Source organism: Rhododendron vialii, chromosome 7a (genome assembly GCF_030253575.1).
Source record: "Rhododendron vialii isolate Sample 1 chromosome 7a, ASM3025357v1".
NCBI classification, from domain to species: Eukaryota; Viridiplantae; Streptophyta; class Magnoliopsida; order Ericales; family Ericaceae; genus Rhododendron; species Rhododendron vialii.
The window spans coordinates 38,804,210-38,828,055 of NC_080563.1; the positions used below are offsets into that span (position 1 = coordinate 38,804,210).

At 38.2% G+C, this 23,846-nt stretch overlaps 2 protein-coding genes across 2 annotated transcripts; one reads left to right on the forward strand and one right to left on the reverse strand.

The window, feature by feature from the left end:
- Positions 1 to 7,214: 7,214 nt before the first annotated feature.
- Positions 7,215 to 10,155, forward strand: LOC131332529 (probable WRKY transcription factor 7). Its single transcript, XM_058366834.1, has 3 exons — positions 7,215 to 7,927; positions 8,335 to 8,460; positions 9,651 to 10,155. The coding sequence occupies exons 1-3, from the start codon at positions 7,296 to 7,298 to the stop codon at positions 9,850 to 9,852; spliced, it is 960 nt and encodes a 319-aa protein (XP_058222817.1). The 5' UTR covers positions 7,215 to 7,295; the 3' UTR covers positions 9,853 to 10,155.
- A 4,869-nt stretch (positions 10,156 to 15,024) lies between these two features.
- Positions 15,025 to 16,533, reverse strand: LOC131333950 (uncharacterized protein At4g06744-like). Its single transcript, XM_058368795.1, has one exon. The coding sequence runs from the start codon at positions 16,328 to 16,330 to the stop codon at positions 15,125 to 15,127; it is 1,206 nt and encodes a 401-aa protein (XP_058224778.1). The 5' UTR covers positions 16,331 to 16,533; the 3' UTR covers positions 15,025 to 15,124.
- Positions 16,534 to 23,846: the final 7,313 nt, after the last annotated feature.

Below are 23,846 nucleotides of genomic sequence, written 5' to 3' on the forward strand. Positions count from 1 at the left end.
CAATTTGAGCGCACGTCAATTAATTTCCAAATCTTAAACATAACAACTGACATAACCCTAGTGGTCCCAACCTTTTCCATCAACTATCATTCACTTGCGTTTGTCTTTTAAAATAATAAAATATTTTTTTTTATAACCGGATGTCCAGCAAATTGGCCCTTGTAAACCTTGCAAGTTGCGAATTTCTTCGAAAATAAAAGGTACTCCTTGTGGCCCATGTCTCAATTCTTTTTGTCTAATTTTAAGAATTTTTTTTCTAAAGAGAGACAAGGGTTACTGTTAAAAGTTATGAATTATCTAAAGTATCCCACTTTTATTTGGCATTGGTGATGATACAATATTTTCGTTAATGCAATAATTTTTGTCAAGATATTTTTGGATGGTAATTTTTAAAAGAGAGAGGGTGTTTTTTATTTTTATTTTTTATAATCGAATGTCTGAGCCAGGCTTCACGTACCACGATTGATTCTATGATTCTGAAGTTAACAACCGGAGGAACCCTCTAGTGGTCCCAAGGTTTGAAATTTTTAACCTCCGTAGAATTCGAATATATTTATTGCTTTTGTCATGCCTACTTGATCAAACCCTTGGAATAAAAGAGAGAGGTTCTTACATAGACTTCCAAAAGTAAACTGAAAATTTAGAAAAAAAAAAATTGAAACATGTAAAAATTACAAAGTGAAGAAATAAGTGGGAATTGAGCTCTTTTTGTTCCTTTAACTTTGCTCTCAACCCTATCTCTGTCTTCCTTTCTCTCTCAACCCTAGCCACCACATCTTCTCGATCTTCTCCCTTTCCCTCCCCCCTGGGTTACATACCCGTGTGCGGCGGCGGGAGGGGGAGGCCATGGTACTACCGACTCCATTTCTTTGTTTTTTTTTTTTTTTCATTCTATCTCTCCAGGTCTACAACTTGTCGTCTGATCTGTGAGAGTTTTGTCTCTCATTCTACGATAGTTTTGTCTCTCGTTCAACGATAGTTATTAGTTTCGTTTTCGGACGAATTTTGTCTACAGATTAGGTTCTCTCAATCGAGGTTGTTTCACAACGATATCTATATTTCAACATTATATCCCTACATGATGTATTTGACGAGGCAACCCGTGGCGGCTTGGCAGATTTGTAGTTCTTGAAAGTTCATTAGTACGTTCATACTTGGCTGGAGTGCATCTGATCATCTGGGTATTTGGTGCCTTTTGTCATTAACTTTGCACTTTTTCTCGTTTGAAACTCCTAATTAGTTGTTAGGCAGTTTAAAAGTGTTACTATTGCGTCAGGTCATGTCTGGGTTAGGATGAAAAGACATCGATTGTCTTGTGATTTACTTGTATTCTATTTGTTAGACGATTAGTTTGGTTTTGTCCAAGTTTTTTTGTAATGATCTCCGTTTTGTAAGTGTCGCTGGGCGTTTATCAATACAATCTTCTCACTTTTGTCAAACAAAAAAAAAAGAAATTAAGTGGGAGAGAGAGTAGAAAACTTTGCTTGTTTAACGCCTTCTCTAATACGTACTTTTCTTTTTTCTAAGAAAATTAATTTCTACACTCCCCTTTTCACCACATACATTCTCTTTTTTGTTCTTATTCATGTGAATTTATCTTTTTGCTCTTTCATAAGTTCACTTTTCCCCATATTAAGGTGCAATAGAGTAAATTCATACCAAATAAAGACAAAAAAAAAAGTGTATGTGATAAAAAGGGAGTGTATAATTCAATTTCCTTTTCCAAACACGTAATTATTTAGAAAGGACAAAAATAATAATGTTGTCCCACATTTTATATTTTCCACTTGGTAGGGCCACTGAGTTAATAATTCCCAAGCAACATTGACGGTGACAACAAGATATTAAGAGCATGTACATTAATTGTGAGCAAAAATGACTATGAACAGTACATTTTACTTATTCATTCTCATCGAAAATTCTATCCCACTTGCAGCAGCCTCTCTACTTTACCCCATTTCAAACTGGCAAAAAATATTATAATAGATACAAATATTATTATAATATTATAATAGAGAAAGGAAACCATTGAGAATAAGAGAGTGGGAGGGAGGTGAGAGAAACAAATAATATTATAATAGATACATTGTGAACAGTGGCTCGTTATATACACCAAGCATTTTTTGTGAAGAAAAAATGGCTACCAGTTTGCCGAAGCTGGTGCAGCCTATTTTTGTGTCCTAAATTAGGTAAAATACCTAAAAGTGTTCATTTGGCTACTCTTGTGTACATGCCCTAATATGATGGAAAGGTCAAAACCATAATCAACTACCATACAAAATCCATTAATCAAACTTTAATTTAAATTCCAAGTTTCATGTGTTTCATTGAACCTCCGTTCGTTTTTGGGTTTTGAATTTTAGATTCTAATTATTATCCTACTGCTTTCCAATCATTACTTTCATTTTTTTTCTCGATCTCTCTTTAATCATTATCCTTATTTCAATCATTATTCTATTTCTCTCTACATTTCATTACCTACAAATCCAAATTCAAAATTCCAAAACTAACGGAATTGGGTAAATTCTTTACTCTCTTAATAATGATTCACCTTTTAGGTCATGCATGTTTGGGGCATGATTACAATAATTAGTACAATATGATTTAAATACATCTTTTCTTTTCTTTTTCCCATACAAAAAATCCGAAAGTGCAATTATCGTGATTCAATCAACTTAATTTCATACAAAAATACTATTTCATATCTAAAAGTTTGTTTTATTTTAGGAATCCTAAATCATGGACTCATGGCACGATCCACAAGTTAGCTTATTAAAACTCTCAAAAAAAATAAAATAAAATAAAGTTAGATTATTAACAATGATATGTTTCTTTTTAAAACTTCTATTTAACGTTTTCTCTACTAACATATAAAGTAGAAAAACAAGTTTACCTAACCATCATTTTAATAACTTCCCATTTGACACAAAAGAACCAAAATTTTGGTAGCCTAAACAAAGACCAGATCCATTAAACAACACAATTGAAATACTAACAACAAAGAGGTGGTCAACTAGAATGAAAAATAGACGTCGAGGCACAGTTCAGTGCATGGTAGTTTGCTCTCCATGGAGCTCCTCCATCTATTAGGTGGCGAGTTCGACTCTCACCGTCCCCACCCCATACCCCTTAGAGCTAGCTAGAGTGCTAGACTAATGTAAGATTTGATATATATGTATGGGGGGGGGGGGGGGGGGGGGGAAACAAAATGGAATCTAAATGGATTCAATTATTTATTAATAATGGACAAATTTGTGAAGGCAATTGATAACAACCATCAACTGCACAAGGTTCATACACTCCATATCCTTGTTGTAGATTCTCTCTATTTAGAAATCACATCAAGCACTTCCACTCTTTTTTCTTTATAAAGTTTGAATAAGGTTTGTCTCCGGTCCACATTTGAAGTGTTCACAACCGTCGGATGGTGTTTTTAACGGTTGAGATCTAAAAAAACTTCTTCGGGGAAAATTAATTTTTCTTCGGAATTTTTTTTAAAATTTGGACTGTTGGATGCAAAGATGAACGACTATGATTGGACTGCAGGAACTCTCTGCAGTCCAACTGTAGAGAATCCGCCTCCATAAAGGTGTTTTTTTTTCTCTCCCCCTTTTGTAATATGGGTCAAACTTCAAAGCTAGATACAATCAACAAACATATATTTTATGCTTGGAGGTAAAATATGGATTGGTGTTTTGGAACAACAAAGTCTCTGGTCTGTTTGGTGGGTTTAGCCTTGATTTTTTTTGGCTCAGTAGATGGGGATGTAAAAGATATTTTCAATTGATCGTGTGAAGATTTATGCATGTGAAGCTTCTTGCATTAGGTTTGCTTATGCTTTTTTTTTTTTTTTTAATTTCCTTTTTTGAAAAGCTTGTGCTTTGTTTAGATCAAGGACTTATCGAAAGAATTATCAACATATTAAAACACAAAGTTTCAGTAGCTTATGAGTGTGGATGAGGTAGTCTCAGGAGTTATTGACAAAGAAAATTAAACCCGAGACTTAGCATTTAAGCAAAACGTCCCTAAGTCTCATGCCAAGACAACTAGGTTAACCCCTCAATTTGGATGTTGAGAATCTTGAGAAGAAATCGTGATGCCTTATTTCCATGTTAGAACAAGGGAGGAAAGCCATTTACGGCCCAATGGGTGTGAAGAGCCTTGAGGCCATTCAGCAGAAAAAGGCCGACTTACGTTTTATGGGCTTTCATTACGGCCCACTTAATCCGGTGAACCCTTCTCCAAATTGAAACATAGCACTATAACTCGAATTTTTTTTCCTAGGTGCAATGAAACAATGAGAATATTTCCTGTTTTAAAAAAAAAAGTACACCTTTGTCCCACAATTTTTTTTTTGTCACTCGATAGATGTCTAGCCTACGGTAAGAGGATGGGGAAGGAGTAACGCTAAACGGCAAAGGGCATCAACCACCACACCAAATACTCGCGCTCCTAGCGAGAATCGAACTCTCGCCTTCCACGTGGAGGAGGTGAGGAGATGTCATTAGGTTACACACTTACACGCGCGTCAACACCTCTGTCCCACAATTTTGCTAGACCAAAAATCAAACAAAAGATAAAAATAAAAAATATTTTACTTCGTTGTTAATTCTTTACAAGCAATTTACATTCTGTGCACAGATCGAAGAACAAACATAGCAAGAATCGAAGTTTTTCAAATGTCATTATGAAGTTATCACATTTCTTCTAATTAACATTTATTTTTATTTTTTGTAGTGGTTCCCAACTCCTTAAAATTTGGGAAATTTGCATGATAGTTTTGTTCTTACGAAATACATTTGCTAGTAAGTTCACTTTTTATAAATTTGAAAATTTCAAATATAAATACTTAGAATATTTTTTAAAAATTCTTAGCGAAACACAACCGTAATATGGTGAGAAGAAGAGGTGGGGGCGGCAGGTGACCCTTGCCTCAAGCACCGAATAATCATTCCGACCAAATACCCCTTCTGGTGGCGAAAGATGAGGGCCGATGGTTCCCACAGAAGACTTTTTAATAGTAATACTTTTTAAAAGTCAACTCCACACAACTGGCCTCACCCTTCCTAATCTTTTAATCCAACGGCTCAGGACGTCCTTTTGACTTTTCTTTTTTCATATTCCTAGTTAATCATTCACCATTAAAGGAGTGATTATTCAGTGCTCTTACGAGGTGCTCCAATAACGTCCGCCACTACCCATCAAGCGTAGGCCAACACAAAATGTATCAACCCACGTGAATGCGTTGTTGTGGTAGCCAGCTCCGCGTGATGTGTAGCGGTGGAAGAGAACCTAACCCAGGGGCCCTGTTGTCCTCATTCGGGTCGTCCAATTTCGAAAATTAATGACTCAAATTTTATCTTGACAATAAACGAATGGACGAATGAGATTTGTTCAATTGAGAAGAAATTTGAGCCATCTATTGCGGATATGGACAACGATTCAAATGGGAATAACATGGATGTTGCCCCTTAGAATAGTCAGGAACGTCAGAGTCCCCGAGTTCAAGAGAGCCAGGTGGCGATGCTCCTCCGCACTGAATAAACGCTCTCAAATGGCGATGCACCCAAAACGGTTGACCTTCGAAGAAAAAATTATGGGTCTGACTTCGGACATGTAGCGACAAATATGGCTGGTGTAGGCCGTAGGGGCCCTAAGGGGCACGGAGTAAATTACAAGAAAACCCCTCCTACTAGTTCAAATTCACATTTTCACCCTCTATATTCTTTTTTTTTTTGATAAGTCAATCAGTTCATTGCACGATACCCGAAGGTAAAAGCCCGAAGGTTACAACAATTTCATCAAGGAATACAGGAATGAACCAAAACTACTAAAACTTAGACACGAAGCACATCCACTAGGAGTCTTCTAAGCACATACTGCCGAAGGCAGACCATATATAAATGCAGGGCAATGAACCCGTCTCCGATTTTTGTAGTAGAGCTCAAAGGGACACCCAATTCAAACATAGCCAAAAGCATGGATGAAATCAACACCAAAACAAAACAAAAAAACTAAACAGACTGAAAAACTTATTCGCCCACCTACCACGCCCACCGGATCTGGAAAACCTGACCGGTACAGTCACCGGACCGGGGAGACCGGCCGGGAGAAACCAAGCCAAAGACAGCCGGTACTGAAACCTCCGGCCATGGAGCTATCACCAGCGAAACGCCACCCTGTAAGCTGAAAACTTATTGCCGGAGGGAGCCGAGCCACCCTATTTCATCTCTCCGTCAGAGCTATCCCAAAAACACCAAACCAAAGGGAGGCGGCAGAGGAGGCGGAGAGAAGACGGAGAGGAACTGGCGGTGGAGGAGGAGGAGATGGTAGAGGCGAGAAGAAATCGGATCTGGTTAGGGAAGGGATTCGACGGGCGGTGAGGTGAGAAGGGGTGGCCGGCAAAGGAGGAGGGGAGGAGGTGGGGCAAGGGGCGGCAGCCCCACCCCCCCAGAAAAACCCTAACTAGTAAAGTAGAGAGAGAAAGGAGAGAGCTCCTAGAGAGAGAGAGAGAGAGCAAAATTGTTCGATTTTACCCTCTATATTCTTTGAAATGCCGATTTCTCAACACAAAAAATGCCGCAAGTTCCTCTCATTTGCTGGTCAAATGTCAATACTCCCTTACGTTGCAATCACTTTGACTATGTTTGCTTAATTTTTTGTTAGAATTTTCAAATCCACTCTTAAAAAAATAGTTGAATTTTTTTTTTCAAAATTAGCTCCTTTCAATGTTTCAAAGCAGTTTTTTTTTTTTCACGAATTCAACACAATTCTACTTTTGTGAGGAAAAGGAATAGTCTTTGAAAATATTAAATTTAGCGTGTATTACTGTAAATTACATTACTTAAATAAGTACTAATTTAAATTTCATTTTATAAAATAATTTAGTGGACGAACCAAGCGTGGCCTTTGTCTTTCCTTTTTATGCTTTTTCTCAATTTCCACTCCTTTCCTCAATTCCTATTCCACTATCAATTCTAAAATCAATCGATTAACGAGGTTATTATGGCGGATTCACCGCTGCATTAAGACCTAGTTACCTGCCTCTTGGGATGCCAATGGCATTTCAAAGAATCGGAGGAATTCTACTACCATTTCAATAGATTAAAGTGGTTGTCCAGCTAATTTACCCCAAACCCAAGGGTAGAAGAATAATTAACCCCTTTGACTTCCCCATTTATGTCATCCCACCTTCCTTCAAAATTTTCAACTCTTTGCTTTCGTCAAAATTTTCCCTCAAACTTGATACTCCTCTCGATCTCTCGATCGATATCTCGAATGCTGTAATTCGAGAGATGGCCGTTGAGATCATGAGTTACAGAAGCAACGGTTCGAATGCGGCACAAGAGGCAGCGAACTGCGGGCTTCAGACCGTCGAGAAACTCATCGCGATTTTCTCTCACCAAACCCAACACCAAAGTCCCTATCCCCACGGCGGAATCGATGATCACGCGTTGATCACGGATTCGGCCGTGACCGAGTTCAAGAAGATCGTCTCGTCCCTCGACCGAACCCGAACGGGTCACGCCCGTTTCAGAAAGGGCCCCCTGCCAAAAACACGCGAAACAGAACTGAGTGGGAGGATTGAACTGGATTCGATTTCGACGGTCTCCTGTCCGACGCCGCTCCATTCCTTACCTCCGGTGCCTCAGAACCAATATTCGGTCCTGAAACAGGGGGCGGTCGAGTGGAAAGAATCGACGGCGACGATCGATTTCTCGGAGACGAATTCCTTCATTTCGTCGGTGACGATGTCGCCGGGGTTTCAGATTACCAATCCGTCGACGGTGACGTCGGCGAGTCGGCAACCGGTGTCTTCGCAGGCGTTGAAAAGGAAGTGCGCCTCGACGGACGAACCGCTCAATTTGAAGTCAACGTCGTCAAAGTGTGGTGGGTCCAGTGAAAATTGCCATTGCCCCAAGAAAAGGTGAGCAAATATCGTTACATGGCATCGCGATAGGCGGCAGCAAATACCTCGGTACAACTTACATGGCCTCGATGCTCAGCTTGATTCGTTTAATAATTAAGTTGAGCTCGAGTACAAGATGTAGGCTCGTATAATAAACAGTTTGTCTAAGCTCGTCTTGTTTTTTTTTTTTGCTTTTTTTTTTTTAATTTTTATTTTTCATATCGGCTATAAACTCGTTTTATTTAGTAAATGAATCGAATTAAACGAGTAAAGGACGAGCCAAGCTCGAACTTAGGTATTTAGGCTCGTTTAGTAAAAACGAGCCAAGCTAGAGTACTGCAAAGCTCGGGTCGGATTACCATGGTAGTGGTGTGTTTCATTCCATGGGATTATTGAGGTGATTGGTTGTGTTGATTTATGAACAGGAAATCAAAGGTGAAGAGGGTGGTGAGGGTCCCGGCTGTAAGCATGAAATTGGCTGATATACCACAGGATGATTTCTCTTGGAGAAAGTATGGTCAAAAGGCCATCAAAGGCTCCCCGCATCCAAGGTACTCCGCCGTCCCGATTTGTCCAATGTCGATATAGGTGTCATAGCTTATATTTTTCAATCCAAAATATTTCACGTATTTTGAAACTTTTGACTAATGAAATTAGTAAAGATTTATCAAAATAAATCTACATTGCATATAAAAACATTTTATAATTTCAAACATAGAGACGATTTTTTAAAACCGAAGGAGTACATGTTATGAATCGTTGACTTTTGATAACAAGTTGACCAAAAATGTTAGAGACATGTACGATAATTCACAAATATTTGCACACACAACGACCAAATTGGCCACACGCAATGTGTATGTGCAATCAAATCCTGACCTCATGTGACAATCCTCCTGTGATCCTCTCGTGTGATTCCATATGGTTGACTTCTTGCATTTTCAAAAAACTAATTGTTGAGATCTAATTTTATTTAAAAATATAAAGTGATGACAAAACGAAAAGAAAAGAAACACCCCCAAAATAGGACCCGTTGCACTGTTTTATATAGTGTCAGTTATTATTATTATTATCAATGTGACATGTTCAAAAAGTTATTATTATTATTATTACACATTATTAGTTTTATTTGGTCATACTATACTACCTTATTAATTACTCAAAATACTTTGCGAATATTCTTTCTTCAATCTCGGTCAGCCCACGCCTTTGATTTCTTTAATTACAGTTTTTTTTTTTTGTTAATCTTAAACATTTGTACCATGTGCAAGGTACAAGGCTTTTATGCACTAGATATTTGGCACAAATGTCATTTTTCGAAAATTAGAAATAAGTTTTAGGACTCTCAACCCCAAATTCCAATATTCAAGTTGTTTTTGAAAAGTCAATTACAAACCTAAATGACTAAACTCTGTGTTTTTAATAGTTCTACTCCTCCCCAAAAAGAAATTATCAGGGATTTTGAGATACTACTAATTTTGGGGTCTTGACGGCTAGTATGTATCCAAAACGACGTAGTTTTGGAACCTTTTGATGAAAGAGCAATCTTGAACTTCGATTTGCTAAAAGTGTGAGGTTTCAAGTTTAGAGGGTCACTTCGTGGTCACATGAAAGGATGATCACCTGATCAGGATTGTCACAAGATCAGAGTATCCGGCCTCGTTCCTAGCATTGTTGATGATTTGGTTGTAAATTTGTAATAAAGGTTTTGATGAGCTTGGTGGGTGCAATTTTCCATCAGGGGATACTACAGGTGCAGCAGCGTGAAGGGATGCCCGGCGCACAAGCACGTTGAGAGAGCATTGGACGATCCAACGATGCTGATAATCACGTACGAGAACGAACACAACCACTCCTGCACCGGCACCGGTGGCTCAATATCCACCGCGGCTCACGTTTCTATTCATTCTGATCATCATCCGACGGTCCAACCAAGTTTCTAGAACTTGGAAAGGAACACAACCTAATCAGTAATCGCAGCAGCCCCAATAGCTAGATGTGACTGAAGACCACGCTGCCAAATAGTCAACGCCGCGGCTTTGCCAACCGTCTCTTTCCCGTTGACTTTCTTTTGTGGCGTAAGGTAGGACTAGCTAGTCGCGATATATCATTTGATGTTTCGATCCGTTTTTCTCTGTAAACCTCCTCCTGTAAATTGCTCATAAAGTTTGTCGGACATTGTAAGATACTTGATCGGATCATGCTTGTCGTAATAAAAATGAATGGTTAGATTTGATTGCAGGGAATCAATATGTTCCTTCAAATTAACAGCAAGATTTTTTATTTTTTTATTTTATAGAAATGGTGTACAAATCGAGACTTACAACATAAACGATTCAAACAATATGGGATGAAGAGATCGTATATCAAATTGATGATTATGTATTGTGTATGAAACGATTTGATGATTTGGACTAGTTAAATATTACAGTGATGAATTACACGAAAATTAGAATGGTGGGTTGGACTTTTTACAGTCTAACTTATTTCACTTTTTCTGCTAAAAAGTTGTTATTTCTCAAAAAACTTGGTAAAATTAAAAAAAATAAAATTACTTTTCTGATTCCTCTCATCGAGACGAATCAATAATCGACAAAAAATTTGGTGCAAAACTAACAAATGCGAAAAAATAAGTTTAGAAGAACTCACCCTTAGTTTTTTTTTTGATCCGTTCACCCTTGGTTGAGCATCAACTAGTACCTCGTGAAATTATGTTGGTCATGAGAGAAATTAAATCATCATCAGAATTAAAATGATGAATTATGCATAAATCATCAAAGCTAAATCGTTAGAAATCATGTTGATCAATAGATATTAGTTGATCATTTATTCGAAAGACAAATATGCTCTGTTGTCGATGCTTAGTGAACCCGATTTTATACCCGAAAAATGATTTGGACGTTCATACTTTTTGCAATGAGACCGTAATGCTCTTTACCGGTGAGATTTTTATATGAAATATTATAGTACATTCTTTCTCTCACACCAAAAGGTCAATTTTTTTGTTCTACAAAAATAAAAACTGAGATGTTGGATAAACGTTTTTAGATTTCTCAAAAGGAAATAGACTAAATAGTCAAAAACCATTATTTGCTCTTTGTGCAAACCCTTGGTAATTAATAATGCGGGACGCGCGATCCGTGTTTTTTTAGTTGATTAATTACGAGATAAAATTACGTGTGGCTTGTTGAAGCACTGTGGCTTGTTAAAGCACTGCTTCTAGAGCACTATAACCTCTCGTTAAGTTCCTTAATTTGTAGCTTATAAGCCACCCAACATAAACGAAAAAACATAAGAAAAAAGATTTTGGCACTCTAGTTTTAGCTATTGATACTCCACTTCGTGCCTTGATCGTGTAAAATTGTAAAACAAAAAGTAGAGTGCCATCGGCTAAAATGGAGTGCCAAAATTACATCCCAAAACATAAAATAAAATAAAAAATCTAAAGAAACCATACTACATTCATTGCCCACGGAAACAGATTTTTAACCTTATAGTATTAATTAGCACATGATAATTTTCCAATCTTCAACCTATAATAATAGGACTATTGCACCAGAACTTGGATTCCGACAGTGCACAATTTGGACCATCCATCTATTAATAGCCGAAATAGACGGTTCGAATTGTGCATTATACTTATGTAGTACTGCACTCCTGCACCATCTTTCATTAATTGTGCTACCCATTAATAATAGGAAGGTTATAAATGGGTTGAGATAACACAACCATCTTTATAGGTTTCAATGATTTCGATATCGATCTCCTTTCCAGTTTTCACAATAATGAAATCATTTTGACTCTAGTTTTACTGAATGATATTTTCCCCTTACGAAAACTAACAGAATCTAGCAGGGATATTATTTTTGTTTACGCGTGCAAAGTGTGTTTCCCTCAAAGCCAAAGAAATTCATATGATTCATACTACTACATTTTAGTGCCCACCAACCTCGTATTTTTTTTTAAAATCAACTGAGGCTAGCTCGGTTGGTCATGACTCTTGCATCTTAATAGGAGGTCAGGAGTTCAAATCTCTCCACCTGCGTGTGAGTGTTCTTCCCTTAGAGTGATTTTCCTTTCTTTCTTTGTTTCTACCCTTTAATGGGTTTATTTATTAATTGTATCGGTTGAGTTGTTAAGGCTTGGTTTGTAATACCCCAGATTTGGGGGTTTGAGAGCTAAAGCCTCATGTGGTATATTGACACCCACCTAGGAGCTACATAGTACCTTCTCATAATTGATGTGTCCCGAGTTTGTACTCTGTACTTCATATCTCATGTAAAAATGATCTCTTCTATCGATTGAAAAAAAAAACCTTGTATTTTCTACCACATGGTAGAGAAAACTAAGGACACCGACCGGCTACCGGGACCACTCTAGCCACCCGGACGGTTGATTCGATACAAAAAAATGGGTTGATCCGTTGATTCTTGTGTGGGCCCACTCATTTTTTTATAGAATTTTTAGATGACTCGGATTAACCATCCGGTGGTCGGAGTGATCCCGGAGCGCCGTCGGCAGCCGATCGGTCTCCCCTTTGGTCGGTGGCCGTAGCATCCCTCATTTTCAAATCATCACCTTATAATGGGGCTATTAGTGCGCCCACTAATATTACGAAGTCTAAAGTGGGTTGAGATTACTCAACCCAGTGTTCTCCATTTGTCTCATTTGGAGTTTCTCAAATCTGCTTCACGAAAGCCAAGAATTTATTAACCCCTAGAGATTTGGTTGAGTGGGTATGAGAAAATAATATGCTTGTTCTCTATGAGATCGCATGTTCGAATTTTACGGGGGTCAAATATTTCAAATCTTAGGAGGCTAATGGAAATTTGTCCGGTCGTTAATTTCAAAGCTCCGAAATTAGTCGTGTTGCACAGTGTGCACAACCTGCCTGTACATAGGGTTATTAAAAAGATGGCCAAAGTATTACCTTTACACCCAATATTATTGGTCGCGACAACTTTTGTAATCCATGACCTAGTGCGTTAATCTGTGGAAAACTGTCTCCTGATTTTAATTAAAAAACCCCAACGGCGCGAGAGATGGGATGACTCCCGTCTTGTGTCACCTAGGCCCCGTTGCGTTAATTTTTTTATTTTAGAAGATATGTTATTTTTTCATAATACATCACCTTTTATTCAAAAAATAAATACTTATTTGAAATTTATTTTTCCTTAGCGAAATAAGAACCAAAACATTTTGTTAACAGAAAACAATCTCAAAAAAAAGTTAGGCTTTGAAAAATAATCAAATGTTGATCAAACAGAATGATATCATACATATAGTACATTAGACACTACAGCAAAACACATCATGGTCGTTGCAAAAGAAAATGTCAACAAAATCTAGAAACGTTGGCAAAAACTTTTTCCGAGAAAAATCTTTACGTCAGCAATCTGTCGGCGAAACTATTCGGAAAAAAATATATATATATCGACCCAAAATCGATGTGTTAGTGGAAGCACGCATTTTCTTAATCGGGTCAAACAAGCCGCTGTAATGTATACCTATTGAGATTGCATTGGAATTTACTCATCATTTCTATTTCCCATTTTGTGATATTCATGATGATTAATTATTTGAATGTTCCAGGTCCAATAAGGCGAGGACAAGTTGCCCATGATTTCTACCTAGAATGTTGCTAAAAGGTCTGAAAAAAAAAAAAAAAAAAAATAACTAGCCTTTTTTGCGAGTGGAAAATCTTAGGTGAACGGGGATTCTTTATTTGGCAGATGAGAGAAGAATAGTACCGGTGGACTACATTGATCCGCAGTGTCATTTTCTCTTGGTCTATTCCAAGGTTAAAGAAGGCCTTCAACTTTCTTCCTAGCTGCTCCCCATTAGCACTGTGACTGGTGACAAGACCTGCTTTTAATAAGTAACACGTCTTTTAATAACCGGATGTCTGTGCTGGTTTACGCGCATCTCGACTGATTTTCGGGCTCTAAAGTTAACGGTCGGGAAAAACTCTAGTAGCCTCAAGGTTTGAATTGTTTTACCTTCGTAAGATTCGTATATGCTACCTTTTGATGAACAAATCATTTATTTATTTTAAATTTCTCATGTTTATTTGGCCAAATTTCTTAAATTGATAAATAACACATTTTTAATGACAAGTTGTAGATCAACTTATATTGTGGATCGTGGAGACTGTCAGAACCATACGTTGTACGTCAACTTGTATATCTGACAAATTACGATTAGGGATGACAATGGAATGGGGTAAGATAAATTTTGCTGTACTTCGACCTCGACCTTAAAATTAAAAGTGCCACCCGAACACGCCCCATACTTGGATCGGGAGGAAATATATAGAAGGTGGTTTTTTAGTATAACATTAAAAAAAATACAAGGATAAAACAATAAACTTCTTTTAAGTATAACGGTGAAGATTAGAACGGTAAAAAACACCATTTTTTTTTAGTATAACGGAAAAATATCAAGGTAAAATTTTATAATGTAAGTACATTTCAAGGCGGGCAATGGGATAGGGTACTGTCATCTCAAAATAACTGATCGAGCCCCGGAACACAATCCAGTATCCAAAAATCCGACAAAAATCTGCCTCATCGGATAGGAATCAAGGATACAAAACACTTTCCTTTAAATTTTCTATCTCACCCAAATCTCACTATCCAGTACCATAAATTTGTATCTTGGATTCCAAAAAATTTATAACCAACAACAAGAATATATTGGGCCACAAAAGTTCATATTCTAGAGCGGATTTTCACTTCTGCGCCAACTTTTTCGAACTCAAAATCCGTAGGTTGAATCAAAGAAATTCATTTGGGTTTTTATGTTAGACTATAAACTCTAATTATACGCACGAGCCAAAAAAATGTATTTCTTGAACCATGCATATTCATGTATTGGACCAGAAAACGATTTTCCGATAGAAATCATATCTCAAACTACAAAAACTTGCGTCACGAGCCAATAAAGTCGTAGCATACATTCCAGACAAGAGGTGTGTATTGAAGCTTGTCGCTCTTTTTACTTTGGAGTACTATGTTTTCACACCATCATCAAATTGTTCCCGGGCGCAATATTGCCATTTAGGTCATCCTTTTGACACGAAGTTTACTATCCAAACTCCAAAGTCTCGAACCTACTGGCAAGTGAAAATCTTAATCTTTCATTACAAACACATATAAGTGAACATATTGATCAACAAAAACCGAAACTTACAAACACCCAAATCAGAAACAAAATTCAAGAAGGCTGAGGCGCAGGTTGAACGAACGGCGGAAAACTAGAATCGGGAAGCAAACAAGGAATGTAACTATACGTCGCGATATACGGACAGTACCTCGGTTGCGCAAAGAAATCCGCGCATTCCTCGACCGGTCTTTGAAACGGAGCGTTGGGAATGCAGTTGTTCCCCACATCAATCACTCCTTTCATGATCAAACTCTGACAAATCGGCCCTAGAAGCGTGAAATAGTTGTCGGAAAGCGATAAATTCGCCAAATTTCCCAGCGCGCACACAACTTCCGGTACCATGCCATAGAAAAGGTTACCCGCGAAATTCAGCACCTCCACATTTTCCAAGCATCCCAACGAAAAGGGTATCTGTCCCGTTAAACGATTGTTTCCGGCATCCAGAACCACGGCCTTTTTGAGTAACCCGAGTTCATACGGAAGGCATCCGCTCAACATGTTGTTCAGAAACAGAACCTCTGTTAGAGAGGACAGGGTTTTCGCGATGGAACGAGGGATCGGACCGAAGAACTTGTTGTTGGCTAAGGTGAGATAGAGTAGCCGGTTGTTTCCCAAATAATCTGGGAGTCTTTGCATGAAATTGTTGTTGTTGAGGAACAACGCGTCTAGGGTTTCATCGGTGAATAACTGAGGCGGGACTGCTCCCGAGAACAGATTGTACCGTATGTCCAAGAAAGACAGGGTTTTCATGCCTAGAATTGAATCGGGAAATGATCCGGTGAACAAGTTGTTGCTTATGTCGAGCTCGTAGAGGTATGGGAGGTTGGCGATTTTCGGCGGGATGGAGCCAGAAAAGAAGTTGGAGTTGGCATGGAAGAGAGCGATATCAGGGAGACTATCGAGGAACCCGTCGAGCGTTGGAGCGATGAGTCGGAACCCATTGAAGTCGACCGAGGCGAGGGCGATCGCGGTCTCGTTATCGGGAGGGTGGTCGCAGAAGAATCCCCTGTATTTGCATACGTCCGCACCCACCCATGTTTTTGTGATGTTTAGGGGGTCCGAGGCTATAATTTTCTTGAAATTTTGAATTATTGGGTAGACCGCAGCCAGACGTTGGTCTGCGAAAATTAGTGGCGGTAGCGGTAGCGGTAGCGGTAGCAGTGATTTCGGCGAGGCCGGTGACGGTAGTGAGAAAAACAAAGAAAGAAGGATGAAGAAATAAGGGAGTAGAATTTCAATGGACATGTAACTGCTCATTGTGTTCTGTTATGAGAAAGGAAAAGATGGGAAACAAGAAGTACTTATCAATCGGTATCACTAGAGAGAGAAAATTGATGATAAGGTTACTACTACAATTGTGCTATATCTCACGAGTGTTTTCAATAAAAACTGCTGTGACATCTTTGATATAGAATTTAAAAGCATTCCATTGGAATAAAGTGCTTATAAAAGTCAAATAACTTTTCCCTCTTTTTGGAATCTCAAATAGCTCAAGTTCTCTTCGGCTGGTTGAGTGTGAGCATGACAGCAATATTTCAAATTTGCAAGTTCTATGTCAACCGACGACAAAAAATTCGTAGGGTCCCGGTACTGATTGAGGTTAATCAACATCAAAATTCCCTCTCCGTTAGGGTTTGTCTGGTTGTAACTCCAGTTTTAAGCTTTAGTGTTCTGGAATTATTGAGGTGCACTTAAACTATACTAAAATACCCGTTTATACAAAAGAGTAGCTCAAGTTCTCCTATTGCCCAGCCACCTATCTGCATGTATAGATGCATACGCGCATATGCATATATAATTTATCAAGGCAGAAAAATGCATGATTCACGTTTCTCTCGATGAATTGAAGTGACTCTGTGCAAGATGATTATTACGTGTCTGATCTCACGGGTCTGATTAATATTAATCAGACCCGTAATAGTTTCACAATTGAAATTAAGTTACAAAGCCGGGAAAGTGCAGAGAAGCCAGAGGTGCACTCATCATCCACTACAAACATGTACACAAACTAGCTAGTATCATCCAATAATAATTGAATTCCGACACTAGGGAAAGGGCAACCAAACATAAGTTTAAAGCCCCATTATATATATATGGTGGTGGGCACAGTACTGGGACATGTCTTTGGCATCATTAATAAAGGAACGAAGATGACGTTTTATTTATGCTAGTAATGCTTTTTACCAGCTTTTGCTTTCAATTTCGCCACTGGGTTCCAATTCCATTCCATGATATCTTTCGGCCAGGTTCTGGGTTCCATTACAGGTATGCTAGAGCTGTCGATTGTTAGTTCTTCATGAACTCCACTGTATATTCAGGTGTAATCAGTTCAGGCTCGATCGGTTTTCTCATACGTATCACTGAATCAATCACTTCGAGGTGGATAAAACTACATACCGAATCCGTCCGTATATATTGAGAGATCAGAGACCGGTATCGATTTGGAAGGGTTCGGCTGGATCGGGTGTTTCAGGGCAATTGGGGTCATGGCCTTTGACATTGGAAATTGTCGGGCCACATGCAAAAGGAAAAACCGATAAAAAGTTTGTCCCGAAGAGCTAGAGGTATAAATACACTATCATCCTTAATAGTTTTGGTTTCTAAAAGTTTTTAGGCTGATCTTTCGCGGCAAATCGCTCTCAATTTCTAGCAGGGGAAAATAATACAATCAATCTCATCCGTTCAACTCCAAGGGGCTCCCTCCTAACATTTCAGATTCGATTCTCTTTGGCGGTAATTTTTACGGCCACCTCATCACACGGCACACGCGTAAGTGTGGAAAACGGTTATGGAAGGAACTAGATGCAGGAATTAACCCGAAATGCATTTGACCCGAGGGCCGAGACACGCTGCTTTATGAAAAAGAAAATGATACAAAAGTAATGTTGCAGTAAATCATGGGAAAACAGAAGATGAGAGGGGGACAAGACCAAAATTTACATGGCCCCATTTATAAAAGTAGCCGCCCTCCTAATTGATCATTGGGGATACTGTGGGTTAAAGAGACTAAAGTAGACTGAATGAATCAGCGGTGCTACATCCACCGCTCTGTTTTATCGCTCAGCATTTTACTATCCGTTTCGGTAATTAATGATCTGAATTTAAAAAAAGTTCTTTGAACAATAAAAATGAGAGCAATAGAAGAAACGGTAAAAAGTAAATGGTGGGCATAGACTTTCCGTGTAATGAAGTTTTAGACTCCGACACAGGAAAAAGTAATTTTGGAGATGCAGTGCCAAAAAATCAACCCCAATCCAAAAGTGCAGATTCTCACTTATATGTCGGGGAGAAAATTAAAGACTAGTAGGTGAATTTGTGGCAGCTATAGCCGAGTATGATTTTTCATTTCGCATTACATTTTGCTTGTTTGATTACAGATTACTCGAACACACATTACACCCGTGTCCGTGTGAGTGTACATGCATTTGTATTTGTGGAACCTCATCTAATATGTTGAGGTGTCAAACGGGTCGGGTCGGGTTGGCACGGCATGGTAGGTTAAAATGTGGCACGGCACGGGCACGGTTTTAGATAGGCTCGGCAGGTTTAAATGTGGCACGGCCACACGGGCGTGATTTTAGACAAGCACGACACGTCTAAATGTGGCACGGGCACGGGCACGGTTTAGACAAGCATGACACGTCTAAATGTGGCACGGGCATGGTTTTAGACGGGCACGGCATGACACGGTCTTAGACATATACGACACGGCGTGACACAGACATGGCACACCAAATACTAATTTTAATATAAAAAAATATTAATTTCTTATTTTATTTGTTACATAACATTTTACACGTCTTGTCTTGATAATCTTTTTTACACTTTTTGGAGTTTTTTTTTCTTCTTTCTAACAAAACTTGATTGGAGATGTGCCGACATGGGCACAGCACGACACAATTAAGTAAACAAGTCGGCACGATACTACACGGTTTAGTAAACGGGCCGACACAGCACGACACAAAACACAGTTGACACGGAGCTAAACGGGCCAGCCGACACGGCCGTTTGATACCTCTAGTAATATGGGAATGTGTGTGCAATTTTGTGCGGGTCTCTTGACGGCTTTAAATCGGCATACTGTCAAACTGAAAGGGTAATGATTTTGGCTCCCATGCGAAGTGTGGTTATCAATTTGAGAAGTGCGAAAATTAATTTCCTTATTTAAATTCAATTTCAATCCTATTCTCCTTGATGTACCAACAAAAAAAACCCTATTGGTCTTCTGCTTTGTCGGTTGGGTGAAGTGAAAGACAGTAATTTGAGCCCAACAAATAAAGACAAGGGGAGGAAGACAGCAGTGTACGTGAGGCCCAAATGCATCTCAGAATGCAAGTTTGGTCTCTATCATCAATATATCTATCTTGGCCCTAGCATTAATTCTAAGAGCATCCACAATGTAATAATCAAAATCAAAAGATTGCTAAAATTAGCAATGTCTGTTTAAAAAAGTACTCACATTGTAATAATCAAAGTTAGCGACCTGCTAACCAATAATCAAATTTGGACATTTGAATAATTAAAAATAACAATGTGGGAATTCACATTGCTAACTTTAGCAACCCTCTAAATGAATAATCAAAAGCTGACGTGGCAAGTTTTGATTATTCACTTTTAATTATTACATTGCGGATGCTCTAATGACCTTCTTTGGATACAACAAATTATTCATGTACGTGAAAGGTTTAGGTACGTTCAAACTATTCTCATGTTTTTTCTACAGTTTTATATAGCCTTAAAAAAAAAGGATTATCTAAGCTGCTTGTGCCGGCTTCGTCCTCGATCTCAGCTGACAGCTCCCTCCTCCTCCGTTCATGCTAGCTACCTCAGCTTCGAATGGTGTATTGGTCACTGGATTTGCTCCTTTAGCTACATCGAGGAACTATGTAAACTGACGCCAAGAACTCCGATTATTAGTTAAGAGAAAAACAAAACCTCCGATTATAGCTAATTGTTAGAAACAAAAAGTTGTATGATTTTGTTTTTTTGATTTTATAGGCAGTTGTTTGGTTTGTTTATGCAACAAATGTCTAATACGAACTCGCTGTTCGTGTTGTCCCTTAGGCAATCCAAGCCGTCCATTGTTAAGCATGGACGGCCCGGATTGGAGGCACCCCAAATACGTCTAATACCTATTGTCAAATATGACCATGAATTGGTCACGACGGGAAAGACCATGATAAGTATTATTTACTACTACTAAGTACGTGTATGAAACGCGACACTTTCTAATTCGAAAAAAAAAACACGTCAAGCATTAATGTTCTTCCCCCTTCCAATGGAAAACCCTTCAAACTTTGCCTCGTAAATAATCTCCCTGCACGTAAATTACTTCTCCCCAAAAGGCACTTTCGATGCATAATTAATTGAAGTTCGGCTTGAAGTTTTCCATGACAAATACTTCCGTGAATAGCGTAAACTAAAAAACCACAAACAGCATGTGTGCACGGTCATTTGTGGCTGTGAAAGCTAATTAAACAACTTTTATTCCACCCAGAAAAAAGAAAGAAAGAAATTTTATGGAAACGTGAAAGAAAATTTTAAAAAACTGAATAAACATAAGCATTTATTGATGTAGAGAGTGCTAATAAAATACGAAAGATAGATACAAAATTCCAAAATGTACATATTAGACAACAAATTTTCATTTAAATTGGTTCTTAAGAATCAATCGATATGTGTGCAAGTTGGTTTAAACACTTGAATCAAAAAAAAAATCTGAGACTGCAAATTGTACTAGCAAAAAGCGAAATTTTTGGGTGCCGAGCGGATACCACGTGGTGCTTGAGCAGTGCATCCAGGCTATCTATTTCGGTTTTGAACGGCTCGGATTTGAAGAGAGAGAGTGATGGGGTGAAAGGAGAGAAATGATTTTAATCTGAACCGTTCAAGACACTTTTTGATGGTCCGGATGCGCTGCTCGGGCAGCACCCAAAAAAACTCCACTAATCAATTGACTTTCTTTCCCGGATAAAGTAGTAGACCTCAATAACAATTCGTCAAATCAACCGCCCAACCATCTAAACCTGTAACCCATGCAAACATGTGTAAAGATGAACAAAAAGATGAAGAAAAAACACGGAGCAAAAGTGATGGAGGGGACGAGCCCCTACGGACCCGTAATTTTGGGCTACTGGGGGGACCGTGAACCAACAGAAAGAAAAATGCTACAGACTTTCTTAAATAAGAGGGTGTAGTGTAGTCTTTTTCTAATTCTATGGAAGCAGAAATTGTACATTTACATTAAATTACCGTTGCGAGTGGCGGTTCGGTTGCATTAAATAAATTGGGACAGAAGGAGTATGAATTTTGCTAATATATGAACCGCTCTAACCACTCAAACTGTCCAATTCGGTTGCGATTCAGGCTCTGCTTGGCTGGAGTCAAAAGAGGAGTGAAATAATACGGGGGGTAAATTGGGACAGAAGGAGTATGAATTTTGCTAATATATGAACCGCTCTAACCACTCAAACTATCCCATTCGGTTGCGATTCAGGCCCTGCTTGGCTGGAGTCAAAAGAGGAGTGAAATAATAGGAGGGGGTAAATGGGTGGGGCCGAAGCTGTTGCCGCTGCTTGGATGCACCATTCGTTCCCTTCTTTTCTTTTCCTCCGTTCTTCATTTTGATGCTATCATGGGTTTCAGCCGTTAAACTTTTGGGCGGCCCTAGGGTTACCCAAATTTTATCCGGTTGTAGAGGGGTGAAATTTGGACGAAATCACCCCTGTTTATCTTCTTTTCCCAACCCGAAAACTCCTTATTTAATTTCAGGACTCTCTTAGGGTGCTTATTGAAAGGCGTTAGAGCCAAAATCCATTATGATCATTTAAGATAAAATGATAAGAAAAATAAGATCTTCGCATCGGTTCATACGGATTGAAAATCGGACACTTAATTTTTTAACTATACTTTTTAATATATAAATGGTGTAAAAAAATAAGTGTTCCAACTTTCAATCCTTTTGAACCGGTGCGAAGATCTTATTTTTCTGATCATTTTATCTTAGATTAATGAATTTTTGGCTCTACGGCCTTTCAACGAACACCCGAAGACTCATTATTTAGTTTCAAGGCTCTCTTATGGTGCTCATTGAAAGGTCTTAGAGCCAAAAATCCATTATGACCATTTAAGATAAAAATAATCAGAAAAATAAAATCTTCACACCGGTTCAAATTGATTGAAAATTGAAACACATATTTTTTTTACACCATTTATATGTAAAAATTGGAGTATAGTTAAAAAACGTTTTTTAATATAAATTTTTTAGAATAGACATTTTTTAATTAATTTATTTTTTATACTTTCAATTGTCCAAAATTGATTAAATGTATTGATTTTGAAATTTATATACTTATTTTAATACATAATTAAATTTAAAACTGCACATTGGCAAAATATTCATTTTATAGCTTTTTCTATCATCCATACCTTCTTATCTTCCCATTTTATAAATCATCCAAACAAAATTTTATCCCCCTTTTAATACCCATCCAAACCACATACGGATTAATATTTTATTTTTCCTCCATAAATATCAAATCGACGTGAGCTAACCTATCAGAATTAATACCCTTTATCATCTTATCTCCCTTCATATTTTTTACCTCCAATTTTTAGCCGCATCTAAGCGGGCCCTCAAAGAAAACAACAAACCGTAGCGAGCGGCGGTTCGGTTGTCGCCTAAAACTGTCCGCCGGGCAGCCCTACGGGCTCTTTCTTTCCACCTGGCTTTCACGTGATTTCTGTCAGTGCCTCTGTCATTCCCCCTGACAGTAGCCTCTGCCACTCCATACATGCTTTTGTCACGTACTCCTCCCTCTCATTCACTCCTGTACCCAATTGTCCAGTACCCAAACACCCTTCCAATCAAAAACCCAAACCCTAGAATCACGTCGACGGGTCAATTTTAGTCCGGTTGCCAAAACAAACACAATACACATGGTACAGGAGCACCAAAAAAATTGGTTCAAAACCAAAATACCAAAATGCAACCACAAGAAGTAGGTCCGAGTGTTTGGTGGGTTTTGTAATGACATGCTCTTGCCTAGTTCAATATTTGTCCTACATCACCCATTGCAGCATTGTTACAAAATTCCAATAAGTTTTGACGATTCAACAGCTTTAAAAGCATTGTACAATATATGGTCATGATTTATTATATATAACATTGAACTTTGCAAACAACGAACAATGTGTAACTCGTTATCAGACCACCTTGCTTGACGTCTACTGGAGCTCGGCCCCAGCCTGCGTACGAGGGGTTAAAGGCTTGCTCCTTACATAATTGATCAGGATTCTTTTCTTGAGGTCAAACAACAAGAAATTTATTTCTTGTGAATCTTCTAGTTTCATCATGAATGAACTGCCAAATTATAAAGGCCATAACAATTTTTGTATTCAAAAATTCTACTCATTTTCTCTATTATGACATTTACTACTATATCCCTAGTATTTTTGTCAAATTTTCAAAATAATTTTTTTAACGCATTTGTTTTTCATAAAAACTCGTTATCTACTTGTATTTTCTTTCAAATTTTATGCTTTGAGTTCGGTTCTAAGACCATGTTTAATGGTGCTCCTACCGAGCCAAATTTCTGACTATGCCACTCTTTTAACCAGTTCGGGTGAAAAAAAAATGTCAAAACTGTTTTTGTTGGTGCCAAAACTTTAATGCACAAAAAATTTGTATCATATATAATATACAAAACTTTTATGCAAAACAATTTTAGAACTAACAAAACCAATTTTGATATTATCACTAGAAAAAAAGAAA